The sequence below is a fragment of the Phaseolus vulgaris genome, chromosome 2, assembly GCF_000499845.2.
Source record: "Phaseolus vulgaris cultivar G19833 chromosome 2, P. vulgaris v2.0, whole genome shotgun sequence".
Taxonomy (NCBI): domain Eukaryota; kingdom Viridiplantae; phylum Streptophyta; class Magnoliopsida; order Fabales; family Fabaceae; genus Phaseolus; species Phaseolus vulgaris.
Genome location: NC_023758.2, coordinates 49,314,921 through 49,328,780, shown reverse-complemented (window position 1 = coordinate 49,328,780; position 13,860 = coordinate 49,314,921). Strand labels below are relative to the sequence as shown.

Sequence of the window (13,860 nt, the reverse complement as noted above, 5' to 3'; positions counted from 1 at the left end):
AGTATATCCAGAAGGTACTTCTTTAACAGTACAAAAACTGTTACAAGCTGTTGTAACATGTGCAGCATGAGCTTAATGTGTTTATTTCCTCTTTCCTTTTTGCGATTGATTTTCCTTATTAAAATTGATTAGTCGAGATTTTCTTATTTGTTGTAATCAGACTCAATTATGCCATAGTTCCAGCATAAGTTTTTATGACTAAGGCCGTATAAATTGTTGCACACTCTGAAAATACAAAGTGTATTTAATTGTTTTTCCTCATATTTCAAGTCAAGCTTCTGGCAAGGAACTTACTTTTCTCTTAATCTACAAGTGCAAATATAGTCCCACACAAGACACATGTGCTGTAACTGAACCTCGTCTAAGGATATAACCTGATAAATGAAGACAAAATTAGAACTACTATAAACAATGTAGGTCAAACACAAAAAAGATAAATACCAACATATTAGTTAAATTGTCAAAGTCCATAAAATGAGTACCAACCAAACCACTCAATTCGGCAGTGACAGAATACTGAGGAGCACTGCCATCAAGCTTTTGCAACCTGTTGTCCTTGAAAAGAGAATAAAAAGCAACGTGTAAGTAGGAAGAAAATCTTCTCATGGCCTTAATATTAATTTAAAAGAATACTGACCAGAAGGTTATACATAAAAATAATATAACAGAAGGAAATATGCAGTAAATATAAAAGAAAGCTGGAGTGTTTGCAAAAATTTGCAACAAATGAAGTTACTGGTTGTCAAAATTGTGGCTAAGATCATAAAACTGCATAATCTTAGGTGTCTTGGAGGACTGTCCATGCTGGATCAGAGTGAAATCACTGATCTTGCTTGTTGGAACATGGAGTCAGCAAGTTTTTCTTTACAATTTTGGTTGGTGTAACTTGGTTTTATGGTTTGGTTTTTGACAATTCAGGTTGTGAAAAAAAAAACTAAATTTCTACTTCCGTTACACATAAAGCTCCCTACACTCTGTTTCTTCATGCATCTAATCTATCCCACTCCCCCCCCCCCCCCCCCCCTTCTTGATCTCTCCACTGCCTGCCTTCTGTTGTTGCACCTCTATATTCTGAGTTAACTTGTCATGCCAAAAATGTCTTCAAGTTTTGATGCTTGGGTTACATTGGGACAATTTTTTTGTTTTAGTATTATAATTTTGTTATCACAAAATTATGTTGTGCGATGCATGAGATCTTTCTATAATGAATTTTAAATTTTAGTTAAATGTTGTGATTTAGATGCTATTTTTTGTTAACTCCATTGTTTTTTATCCATATGTATAAATTTGCATTTTCAGTAGGTCTTGCAATCTATGAGTTACAATTCTGTGATTTACAATATTTCACCCCCTTCTCAGTCCTTGGTAGGATCTCCATATAAACAACATTGATTACAAATACTATAAAATAGGAAATTTTAATGACAGAAAAGTATAATGGGAGGAAACGTCATGACAAGTAAATTACAAAAGAAAACAGCTAGAACCTAAGATATTCAATCCTGTAATAGAGCATGCCAACTACTTTGCATGTCTAACAAAGAAACACCACTAAAGAGACCATAAGCAGGACATCATACACATTGTCTCTCTCTCTCTCTCTCTCCAATAGATATAGATAAATAAAGTTGCAGTTCATTTTCTAATAGTGAGTTGAAATCATAAACAAAACAACAATTAGTAAGATGCAAAGTTAAGATGGAATTATGGAGAATGCGGGTTCAACTAAAGATGTCCATACCGAAAGAGTTAAGGTTGCATCACATGGTGCCAATATAGAATAGTAATGTTTTCCTTCCAACCTAATATTGCTTGCTGAGTAGGAGTCACCCTTATTGTTCATAGTTACCAAGTCCATGGAGCCATGAAACAATCTGGAATAAAATTCCAGCCCCTTGATTTCTACTATTTTATGTTCTTGGCCCACTCTCATCCTTCCATTTACAGACCTGAAATACAAGGAGAAAAAATAAGTCAAATCACTTGCATTAATTGGGATTTGCTCGCTTGCAATCTCCTGCAGGGTAAAGATAAAACTTGAAACAGGACTACAACATTTCAAACACAATACCACTAACCATACCAACAGAATGTTACAATTTAATTTGAAATTCAAAGGAGGTTGTTAGAGATATGATTTGATTATATTAGAATTATGATTTGATTAAACTAAAGAGGGAGGTATGATAAGATTTGATAGGGAAATATCTTACCAAATATTTCTCATTATTAGATATTGATTTCATTCATTATCATTGTATGTATCTCTTTTTCATTATAAATAAGAATAGTCGGGTGTACAAAACACATGGAATTCTTTATATCCCTTCCAGGGCTTCTCAACATGGTACTTCTCTAGTACCATCCTTTGTATTTCTTTTGTCACTAATCCTTTCAACATGATATCAAGAGCCTAATGAGAAGGGAATCCTCATTTGTGCTTTCTCGATGAGCCCGCCGCTCATATTTCTATAGAAACTTTATATTTTACATGTTTCAGTTTTTTTCATAGTAGTCAACCTAGTGTTAACCACCATATGAAAGTAGAAGAAAACTAATTGTTGCATAATCAGGAGAATTATTCCGTAATTAAGTGCAAATTCCGTTCTCTATTTATTAGGACAGATTTGTTAGTGATTTGATTTGATCTGTACAGTTTTAATCACCCATTATTTCTGGTTTTCATTACCTATTATTTCTTTCCTTAATTAGGTTGTAAACAGTCTATAAATAGAGACTGTAATCACATTTGTAAATTAGATCAGAAATATATTTCACCTATTTCTTTCAACTCTAGCTATAGGGTTAATTTTCCTTGTGCATAATGAACACATAGGATTATGTTTATATAGACATTAATCATATAAAAATATGGGTTAGGCTCGTTATATTGGAAGTTACATTTAACACTCCACCTCGAGCTGGTGCAAATATATTGTACGTAACAATCCTAAATCCTTAGTAAAAATATTTATTAATTGAACATTTGAATTAACAAACTCAGTGTTGATGTCTACAGATACAATCTTTTCACGAAAAAATTACAATCAATCTCAATATGTTTGGTCCTTTCATGAAAGACGAGATTACAGTTAATACGAAGAGCACTTTGATTGTCACATATAAGTGTCATTTGAGTGACCTCTCCAAATTGTAACTCTTTAAGTAGTTGTTTAAGCCATATAAGTTCATAAGTAACAAAGGTCACCGCTCTAAATTCTGCGTTTGCACTAGATCTCGCTACAACATTTTGTTTTTTGCTCTTCCAAGAGACCAAATTATAACCGTTGTAGACACAATATCCAGAAGTGGATCTTCTATCAAATGGAGATCATGCCCTAGCAGCATCTCAATAACAGACAACTTTAGTATGGTTATTGTGGCTATATCGCAAACTTTTCCCAAGAGATCCTTTAATGTAATTCCATATACGAATGATTGCATTCCAATGATTTGCATTTGGAGAATTAAGAAATTGACTCATCACATTGACTACAAAAAAAATATCAAGACGAGTAACAGCAAGATGGTTCAATTTTCCAACTAATCTACACTTCTCACAATCAGGAGCTCTCCCTAATTCGGTAGGAGTTTGGCAATAGGATTCATGGGTGTGTCAGCAGAATTTTAATTTATTTGCCCAATTTCCCCAAAAATATCCAATGCATACATCCTTTGAGGGATAAGGATATCATTGTTGGATTTTGCTACCTCAATCCTCAAGAAATATCTGAGTTTGTCAAGATCTTTTATCCGAAAGTGGTGACAAAGGAGTTGTTTTACCTATGAGATGCCAAGGTACTATTTGTAAGAACAATGTCATCAACATAGACTACTAGATAAATACACCTAGCACCCGACTGATGGTAAAAAACTGAATGACCTGTCTCACTGCGAGTAATACCAAATTGTTGAACAACATTACTAACCTTTCCAAACTAAGCTCTAGGAGACTGTTTAAGGACATATAAAGATTTGCAAAGACAACACACCAATCCAAAAGACTCTCCCACAGCAACAAAATATGGAGGTTGCTCCATACAAAATTTCTTTCTGCAAATCTCCATTAAGAAAGGCATATTTTACATCCAATTGATAAAGGGGCCATCGTTGAAGAGCGACCAGGGCTATGAATAACCAAACAAAAGGGATTTTTGGCACTAAAGAAAAAGTATCACCATAGTCCAAATAAAAAATTTGTATATACCCTTTTACCAAAAGCCGAATTTTGAGACAATCAATAATACCATCAGAACCAACTTTGAAAGGAAAATTCCACAACCAACAAACACCAGATTTCTCAAGCAAAAATGAAACAAGCTCCCAAGTTCCACTATTATGAAAAGCACTTATTACATTAATCATGACCTAACGCCACCTAGGATGGGCTAAGGCATCACCAACAAATTTTGGAATGGACACAAGAAATAGATGAAAGGCAAATATACAAAGGTTGAGATAGTCTATCATAACTCAAAGGAGTGTAATTAAGAGAGGGACTACGGGTAGAGCATATACCTTTACGGAGGGCTATAAGAAGGTAAGACGGGGGCAATCGCCGCTACAAAAGTCATCGGACAAGCCACCACACACGGTGAGAAGTAGCGGTAACAGAAAGGAAAACATTGCGCATGTCGGGGCGTGGAAGCCCCAATTGTCGCGATCTCTTATTCATTGGAGTCATCTAGTCTGGACGAGCACAATGGTGGTCTCATCAGACCAAACAATGGTGCCGACGAGATGGCGACAGCAGCAAGACGAAGGCGGTGGAGAGTGACAGCATTGAAAAGAAAAAAAAATCCCTATGAGTAATGGGTTCAACAGGAAACCTTGGCTCTCGATACCATGTGAAAATAAAAGAAAACTAGGTATAGGATTAATTCCCCTTGTGTATAATGAACACATAGAATTATGTTTATACAGAGATTTATCATGCAAAAAATATGGGCCAAGCCCACTAAATTGGTAGTTACATCTAACATATCATACGGCATTTTTTCTTCCTACCAACCACCATACACTCTAAACATTTTTTATTTTCAATAGAAATCATGTTATCTACATATTTTTTGTCTTCTTGTAGTCGTTGTGTCTTTTGAACAATTTTGCTTTCCAACAATCATTGTGCTCCCAAGCATTTTTGCTTTACCACAATAGTCATGTCCATTACACAATTTTTTGGCTTTCCAACAATCAAAGTGCACTCTAACCATTTTTGTTCTTCGACAATCATTGCACTATCCACGCAGGTTTTGCTCAATAGCAATCGTCGTGCTCTCCAACATTTGCAATAAACTTGACTTATAATACATATGTTCCAACTTGAGGCAGGAGTATTAAACACATCATTTGTCATTATTTACTTTATAAGCTCGAATGACCAAATGGCTTACATGATTCTCTTAATAAGTCTTATGTTAATGACATTTATAACAAGCTTGTCTTACGGTACATTTTCTCCAACTTGAATAGGATTGTTAGAGATATGATTTGATTATGCTACTAGATATGGCTTGATTACATTAAATAGAAAGATATGGTATGATTTGAAGATAACCAAGTAAATTTATCTCTACAGCAGTTGTCATGCACTTCCACATATGTAACAAGTTTGACTAATATGATACATACCCTCCACTTGAGGGTGGAGTAAAGATATTATTTGTCATTATTTACTTTATTAGCTCTAACAACCAAATGGCTTAACTGATTCTCCCAAGGCCTCTCATGTTAATGACATTTGTAACAAGCTTGTATCATATGATACATATGCACCAGCGTGATAGGAAGTGTTAAGAGATATGATTTGATTGTGTTAGTAGATATGATTTGATTACATTAAATAGGAAGATATGAGATGATTTTAAAGGGAAATATCTTACCAAATATTTCCTATAATTAGCTATTGATTTTATTCCTCTTTTTCATTATAGATAACAATAATCATGTGTACAACAAATAAATTCTTTATATCCCTTCTTGATTTCTCTCTTCCGAACATGGCACCAGAGCCGTATCATCCTCAATGATTTGTTTTGTCACTAATCCTTTAAACAAAGGTAAAATGATGAACATTTACAGAAAAAAGAGGGGGAGGTGATGTGAGATAAAATGTAATAAAAACAAGACATGAGAAGATATAACGATAAGCACCCACAAAATAGGCACATTGGTACATTTTGTATGGCACGGTAGATGAAGCCAACTCTCAAACCAAATATTTCAGAAATCATTAACAACTCGAGAATACAATGATGAAAACATTCATATCAAATATTCTGCATCCCCAAAATAGATCCAAAAAAAAAAATTACAAATCTTAAACAAGAAAAAAGGTCTAATTATAGAAGACGAAAATAAGAGAGCATTACCCAATAAGATTTTGCTTCATGGTCAACCTAGTAAACTTTAAACCAAACATAACATGCCCCTGAAAAACATTAAAAATAAACAATTGTCAATCAAAGTTAGTTGTTAATAAGCAAATCCTTAAAATATGTAGATTTGAGAGCATCATGGAAGACCTAGGTAATTTGAAAGGGAAAATGTGCAAAATAAACGTACCGTATCATTCTGCATATCACTGTATAATATATGAAAATTCCTTATGTCTACTTGAATGCTGTCAAGGATCTGAAAGAAAAGCAATAAGGCATAAGCATATTGGGATAAAGCATTAGTCGCACCAAGTATGAGTGTCCTATTTGGTAGGACGAACAAATAGGACGACAAAATATTTTCCATAAGTACACTACTACAACAGAAAAACCACAAAAACAGAACTCAATAGCAACTAACATGGCACAATGGCACATATCTTCATATAAATTTGAAATTGTAATTTTTCTTCTTTCTTCGTTTTTTTTTTTTAATTATTCTACACCAAGGTCCAGCAAAAGAAACTTAAAAAATGGAATTTACCATCTGTACAACAACAAAAAAAAAAAGCAAAACAGTAGTCTCGTCCAATACAGCTATAAGAAGTTTATTAATCCCAAAAGATAAACTTAGAAACCATTTGTATGCCAATTCATAGCAACAATAAAGCTTAAATAGAGGTAGTCATTAGCATGGTACATGTGACCAAGTGTTTTGGTTCTTGCTGCCGACATTATTCTTAAAAAATCAAGTTTAGAAACAGATATAATATATATATGCTCTATTGCAATATTTTGAAAAATTAATCAGACATTTAATTAGTAAAGGCACTAGTTCAAGGTTTAATGGTTCAACCAATCTTGTCAAAATCGCAAGTAAACCCCTAAATTCGCATGATATTGGAGTTTTGGTGACCAAGCAAGCAAACTTGGTAGGCACGGAAATTTCGCAAGCCATTCCTAGATCATGATTTTGCTAGCAAAATTGGATGATCGTCAGACATGTTGATCTTGAACAGAGTCTGTGTGGACTTGGTTTTTCTAACACAATAAATATCAAATCATATTGGCCTTTTCAGGTTGGGTTCATTTACCCAACTTTAGAGTTAAAAAAAGCACAACCATGTTTCCCTTAGGGATCTCAAATGTGAATCAAAACCATATCTCCATCTCCGCAAACACAATCGCGACGAACCCATTGTTCTCCCATTGTTGGCTACCAACGACCCTAATATAACTGTCGCAGGTCATCATCAACCCCCATATCACCAACACTAACCCTCCCATAATTGTCCGACCCTCCCATCATTATTGTTAAACATCCCATTACCATCCTCATTGTTGAGCTCCCATCACCATCAACATCATTGAAGCTCCCATCAACGTAACCAAAGCTCCAATTGCCACCGCCAACACTCCTTCATCGTCACCAATTGTTGAGGGTATAACCAAACTGGTTCCTAGTTTGACTGGTTGAGCTAGCCCAATACGGTTTAAAAAAATGCACTATTAACACTTTTAAGTAGATTGAATGAGGGCACATTACAAATGAAAATCATTCTTGAGCATTTACCAAATAAGACAAGCTTACAGGACCATGGTCCTTGACACCTAGGACAAACTAGACTAGATTGTCAAGAACACACTAGCCTAGGCATAAACAACAATAATACCTAGTGAAAAAATAAATAATCCTACCTTTGTAGTGACATGAGAAATGAACGATTGCCCAGCTTGACTACCTGCAGAAAAAAACCATTAATAAAAACCAAATATACAATTATTTCACCTTGACAATAGGTTGACCAACACATGGATTAGCACAAGAAAACAGGTCAAAAATTGAAATTTAATCTTGTGGAAGATTATTAAATTCTCAAAAGTTTGTTAGAAAGAGGAGAGGAAAGTAAAAAGCCATTGGAGGATAATGTATCCTACTGTTCTCTATAGCAAAGCATGTAACAACATAAAAAACATTTTCTCCCAAATCATTGTTTTATAGGGATTGAAAACCGAACAAACCGACTAGCCAGTAAATAATAAAGATTATTGGTCCCCATCTTGTCTTTGAAAACATATGGATTGATCACTACACATTCCTCCCCCGTTAAGAAGAGAAGGAATTGACTAGGACCTACTAAGTTTAGGGCTAAGCAATTAGAATTGAATTGAATTATTATGAAATTGAATTTTAAAGGTGATTCAACAGAACTGAACTAAATAGTATAATGGTAACAGCATCACGGTTTTAGTGAATTGAATCAAATTAAATTATTCTAAATTTAGAATTGCTTGAACTATATGAATGGATTGAATTACTACCAATGGACATTTCATTTTAGAATATTTTCCAATTTCATAAGTTATAGTCCAGATTAGTTCAAACAGTTTTATATAAGAACAATTCAGTCTTCAAAAATTAAACTAATACAACAATTCAGTTTAATTTTTTTATACAATTCAATTTAGAATCAATTTAGTTCAGTTCAAATATTTTTGAAAGCCCTAGATAAGTTTCGTATAAATGAAGAAATTGAAATTCATACACTGACACGAGAACCTAAGGTTAATAAAAGTCCTTAAAAAAGATTCATTGATAAGATATACTGGAATTGAGAAGAAAACCTACCATGGAAAAATGGAAAAGGATGTCAATGTTAATTGTCATTTAATAAGTAAAGAATAAAAAAGAACCCAGTGTACGAGGCTCCTGATAGTAAGGGTTGAGGATGGTAGATGTAAATAACCTTAGCCCAAAGAGCAGAAAGGCTGTTTACAGGATTTGAACACATGAGTCAGGTCACAAAGCAGTAACTTTATTGTTGCACCAAGGCTCGTCCTAATTTATGTTAAGTAATGAATATAAAATATTTTTTTAAAACAGATAAAAAAACAAGGTTTCAATATGTCAAGGCAGTGTAGCCACAGGTACAGGGCGAAGGTGCTTTATCAAGAAGTTAGACCTCAAGAATTGACATCATACAGAAGAAAATTTTAGTTTTTACTTTTTTGGAATAAGAGGTAAACCCTTCTTCAGGCCTTCCATTGAAGTTATAAATAAATTCCCTATCACTCAAATCAAGGTTCGATACAATCCAAAGCCTTATTTGGAGCTTGACAAGGAAATTTAATTTTTCTTCTTACATATAAAATAAATAAAATATATCTGAACATAAACTCTTCGAATCGAAGTTAAATGGCTTACCACACACCCGTCTGGATAATTTCCCCAACTCTGCTGCTGCTAGCTTGGCCTTTTTTCCAGCAAATTCTCTTTTTTCAACAGCATCAGAACTCCACTATAACAACACGTATAAACTCTACAATAAATATAGTACTTACTACAAATGATACAACTGAGAATCTAAAATTTCTTTACTATTTTTTTCATTAATGGTTACAAGTATTGGTTATAGGTTGCTTTTGAAAGACAAGCTTAGACACAGAATGCTGGAATTAAGAAGTACCTCTTGATCACCTCGCTGTGATGCAGAAATAAAGACATCCTCTAAAATTATTATAATGGGGTCCCAAGGCTTTTTCCATGGAATTTTTATGCTTAACTTTCCAACTCGACCTAGCCAAATTTTCAAGCTGTTAGGAAAGAAAAAATAGGAGTTCCAAAGAATTTTCCAGTACACTTCTTTCAATCAACCACTTTATCAGAAAAAATTAAAAACAGAACAGAATAGTTATAAATAGAATACAAAGCGTATGGAGTAGAAAAACAGGTCCAGATTTTTTATGGAAATGAGCTGCATTTGTTAGTTATATTTTGTAGGAGGAGGAATTTGCTATACCTTGTTTTAGTGCAAAGGGAAGCTGGAGATAATCAAATGCGTCAAGTATTAGCTCCACATTTTCCAATAGTACTTCCTCTATGAAATAATAAATGTCTCAAAAATCAGTTCGCCAAAATTCTTAATTTAAAGTGCAAGTATTTATGATTAAAAAGATTAGTAAATTGCAATAAAATAGCCAAATGGAAGCACATCATGCATTTAGTAAAACTTCGTTAGTTCTCAAATTGTGAATCCCCAAGCTAGATTTAGGAAATTTAGAAAAATCTCAGAAAAAAGCATTGCATTTAGGAAATTGTACATCCTTTAGAGACTCAAAGACTGGAAGGAAGCAATAGCGCTAGCACTGATGCACAAACTAATAGAATTAACAAGTAAACGCCTTTCAAAGATACAAGTGCTATCAGTTTGGTCATCTGACAACAAACAGCTCAACACATCATAACGACTCTTCAAAACCAATTTTTTAAATCAAATAGGTCCTTCAACATCCTTTTAACAGAAATTCAGCTATTCAAAAGGGCAATTTGACGTAAAAGTTATACATTGAGGCAATATTTTGTTGAAAATATTATTAGAGGAGCAAATAAATATTATTGGAAGTCCAAGCTGAGTTTGCACTCAAATCAACTTCACAAGAAAGAGGGGAAGCAGCATTGGCATCAAATCAACGTAACACTAGGGTAATTTCAACACGCACTAACATACTCCCAAAAGTTTAGTATCAAAACATAGGAAATATAATTACTGAATAAGCACAACGAGTAAATCACGTACCGAGCCTAATCTTCAGCTGCTCTTTCTGGATATCTTTGAAATATCGTCCCAAGTAACCCAGAAGCAACTGATGAACCAGTCCTTCAAACATTGCTGGAGAATTATCTTCGCAGTTGCAACATTAATATCTTAGTTTGATTTCACTCAAATCAAATACCAATCGAATATGGTGTTATAGATTTTCGTGTTTGATATCGTTGTAGTGATTCGAGCGATGATCGTTGTGGGCGGAAGAAGGGAGCAGAGAGAGAAAAGAGGAAGCCAGTGCTAGTTTCGAATCGAATAGAAAATGGAATACGCTACTTTTTCTGTTTTATATTTATTTTCTCTCTTTTGTAGGGTTTTTTCGGGTTTTCATGGTAGGAGTGACACGTCATTGGCGCTGGAACCCCGCGTTGGCTGAGGCGGGTAAGGAAATGGTAAAGCATTTCTTCTGCCTGCACAATTCACATTCTAAGTGTGAAAGTTTAAAAAGTTCTTTTATTCCATAATGATTTTACTTTTTAATCTAATTTGTATTGAAATTCATACAAATATCTTTTGCTCTATTAAAAATAAACTTATTAGTACGGCAACATAATTTTGTAACAATTTGTGTGGTCTCTTTATTAAACTTCAACTTTCATTATTTTTTATTATTAGACAGTTTGATTAAGTTTTAATATAAGATATAAACTTATTAGGCCGAACGCTCACCAAATTTGCTCGAATAACACCGCAAGTAATGGCCGGTCGCCCACTACACTTGCTCGATTATCATCGTCAATCCCGACCGATCGCCACATACACTTGCTCGGTTATCATTGCAAGTAATTGCCGGCCGCCCACTACACTTGCTCGATTATCATCGTAAGTACCGGCCGATCACCACCTACACTTGCTCGATTATCATCGCAAGCACCGGTCGACCACCACCTACACTTGCTCGATTATCATCGCAAGTACCGGTCGACCGCCACTACACTTGCTCGATTATCATCGCAAGTACCGGCCGCTCACTACGCTTCCTCGATTAAGATCGCAAGTGCCGGCCGCCCAACGCCCGCTTGCTCGATTAAGATCGCAAGTGCCGGCTGCCCAACGCCCGCTTGCTCGATTAACATCGCAAGTGCCGGCCGCCCAAAGCCCGCTAGCTCGATTAACATCACAAGTGCCGGCCGAACGCTCACCAAATTTGCTCGATTAACATCGCAATTGCGGGCCGGTCGCCCGATACACTTACTCAATTAACATCGCAAGTGCCGGCCGGCCCGACTGCCCGCTTGCTCGATCATCATCGCAAGTATAATAAAAAGCTAATTAATAAGGATGGCAAAATGGATGAATCCTCGTAAACAGAAAAATTAGGCTCTAGAGAAAACGTTTAACCAATTAGTACATACAGTGGAGTATATTCGTATTAATTTGCTATGGCGCAACACCGAAACATCAAATACTACCGGAACAACGAAAGTAGGGGCTGTATTCAGACTACTATCCTCGGCAGTTTCATTATATGACTCGGAAAAATTAACCTCAAAGCATGTTAATCCCACTAAATCCATTGAAATTGGATCAGATGACCTTGAAGTTCCTTCAAGCTGTACAGTAATATAATGATGAGCAAATCCATTTGACCTTTGCTCATTTAAACTATCAGAAGAATGAGAAGGCCTGAAACGAGAAAGTTTCTTTTCTGTATTTTCATCCATGTATATCGGAATTGAAGAACCTGGTTGCACATATTTTGCATGAGTCTCATTAGAACCACGAACCCCATCAGCATTGCCAAGCCCATGATATACATGATATAAAAGAGGCACTGAAGTTAAGTTTTGCAAAACATAAGGAGCACCACATTTTCTAGCAGACATATATTCTGCACATGGTGAATGCAAAAGTTTGTTGCCTTTATGTTCATCCAATCTGACTAGACCTGGAGCATCAAAGAACATCTCTGTAGCACGTGAAAGACACTGCAAAAAGAAACACTCAAAGGCTAAATTTGCACCTTTTTTTATTGACAAATACAAGATATTAAAAACTACCAGACAAAACAATAATTGAAGATTATCAAGATTGCTATCTTACTTTTTCACTCTAGACCAAAAAACCATGCAAGCCAAAAGTCTAAATTAAATATGAAAATCAAAATTCCCATAAACAGCATATAATAAACAGTAGAATGTAGACTATCCTTTCAAGTCAAAATTGATCAGTCATTCAAAGGAATCAAATTAGTTGGAGTAAACAAGAATAGAAACATGACCAACCAGAACTGGAATCTTCACTATAAATTTGATATGCTAAGAAAATATATTTATATTTGTGGACAGAATTACATATTATAACTACAGGGCGAATGGATGGACTGATACTTCAAATTAGTTTTCCACTATCATAGAAAAAATAATAATAATTACATTGTAAGGCTATTAAAATGATCAGTCACCAAAAACAAAGAACCTGAACTACTTATTTCCTTAGTTTCCCCTAAACTGACTGGAAAGAAATGATTTAGAAAGACAAAATAACAGGTTTCTACAAAAACTGATAAAAAGGGACAATTTTATATACCTCAACTAAGGATTCTGTGATATTAATATTCAGCTGAGTTGTAGATTTGAGAACGATATTTGTCAAAACAGACCTGTTCGGCAGAACACTCATTTCTTGTTCCCTGACCAAAGTCAACAAAAACTGCCAAGGCTCAATAAAAGGCTCCCATGACACCTTCAATTTAGCAGAACACAACCACAAGCAAATAGTTAATGCAAAATAATTTAAACAATAACGAAGGTATGTATCAAGAGAGAATTTTTATTCAATACACCTTTTCTATGTTATTGTAGTTTACTTGAAGGTCCCCATTCACAGAACATTCCATCTGCTTTCCACTTGCAATTATATGAAAAAAGATGTTTCTG

At 34.8% G+C, this 13,860-nt stretch overlaps 2 protein-coding genes across 2 annotated transcripts in view; both read right to left on the bottom strand.

The window, feature by feature from the left end:
• The window catches only part of LOC137813029 (intermembrane lipid transfer protein VPS13-like), a 51,301-nt gene extending 39,902 nt beyond the window's left edge, over positions 1-11,399 (bottom strand). Inside the window, 10 exon segments of the mRNA XM_068615304.1 lie at positions 295-374; positions 487-555; positions 1,742-1,949; positions 6,372-6,430; positions 6,565-6,633; positions 8,076-8,119; positions 9,583-9,676; positions 9,845-9,954; positions 10,178-10,255; positions 10,955-11,399. Coding sequence (XP_068471405.1) covers positions 295-374; positions 487-555; positions 1,742-1,949; positions 6,372-6,430; positions 6,565-6,633; positions 8,076-8,119; positions 9,583-9,676; positions 9,845-9,954; positions 10,178-10,255; positions 10,955-11,045 — 902 coding nt within the window. The 5' untranslated portion in view covers positions 11,046-11,399.
• Positions 11,400-12,278: 879 nt separating this feature from the next.
• Positions 12,279-13,854, bottom strand: LOC137813027 (uncharacterized). The gene is made up of 3 exons (XM_068615303.1): positions 13,767-13,854; positions 13,511-13,666; positions 12,279-12,909 (listed from the first exon to the last, which is right to left on the bottom strand). The coding sequence occupies exons 1-3, from the start codon at positions 13,818-13,820 to the stop codon at positions 12,298-12,300; spliced, it is 822 nt and encodes a 273-aa protein (XP_068471404.1). The 5' UTR covers positions 13,821-13,854; the 3' UTR covers positions 12,279-12,297.
• Between the last annotated feature and the right edge of the window lie 6 nt (positions 13,855-13,860).

Bases quoted from the DNA above. Each gene is read 5' to 3' on its own strand.
- LOC137813027 (XM_068615303.1), bottom strand. From the start codon at position 13,820: ATGGAATGTTCTGTGAATGGGGACCTTCAAGTAAACTACAATAACATA. The intron at 13,667-13,766 runs GTGTATTGAATA...GCTAAATTGAAG, and splicing joins ACTACAATAACATAGAAAAG to GTGTCATGGGAGCCTTTTAT. The intron at 12,910-13,510 runs GTATATAAAATT...TTCTTTTTGCAG, and splicing joins TCACAGAATCCTTAGTTGAG to TGTCTTTCACGTGCTACAGA.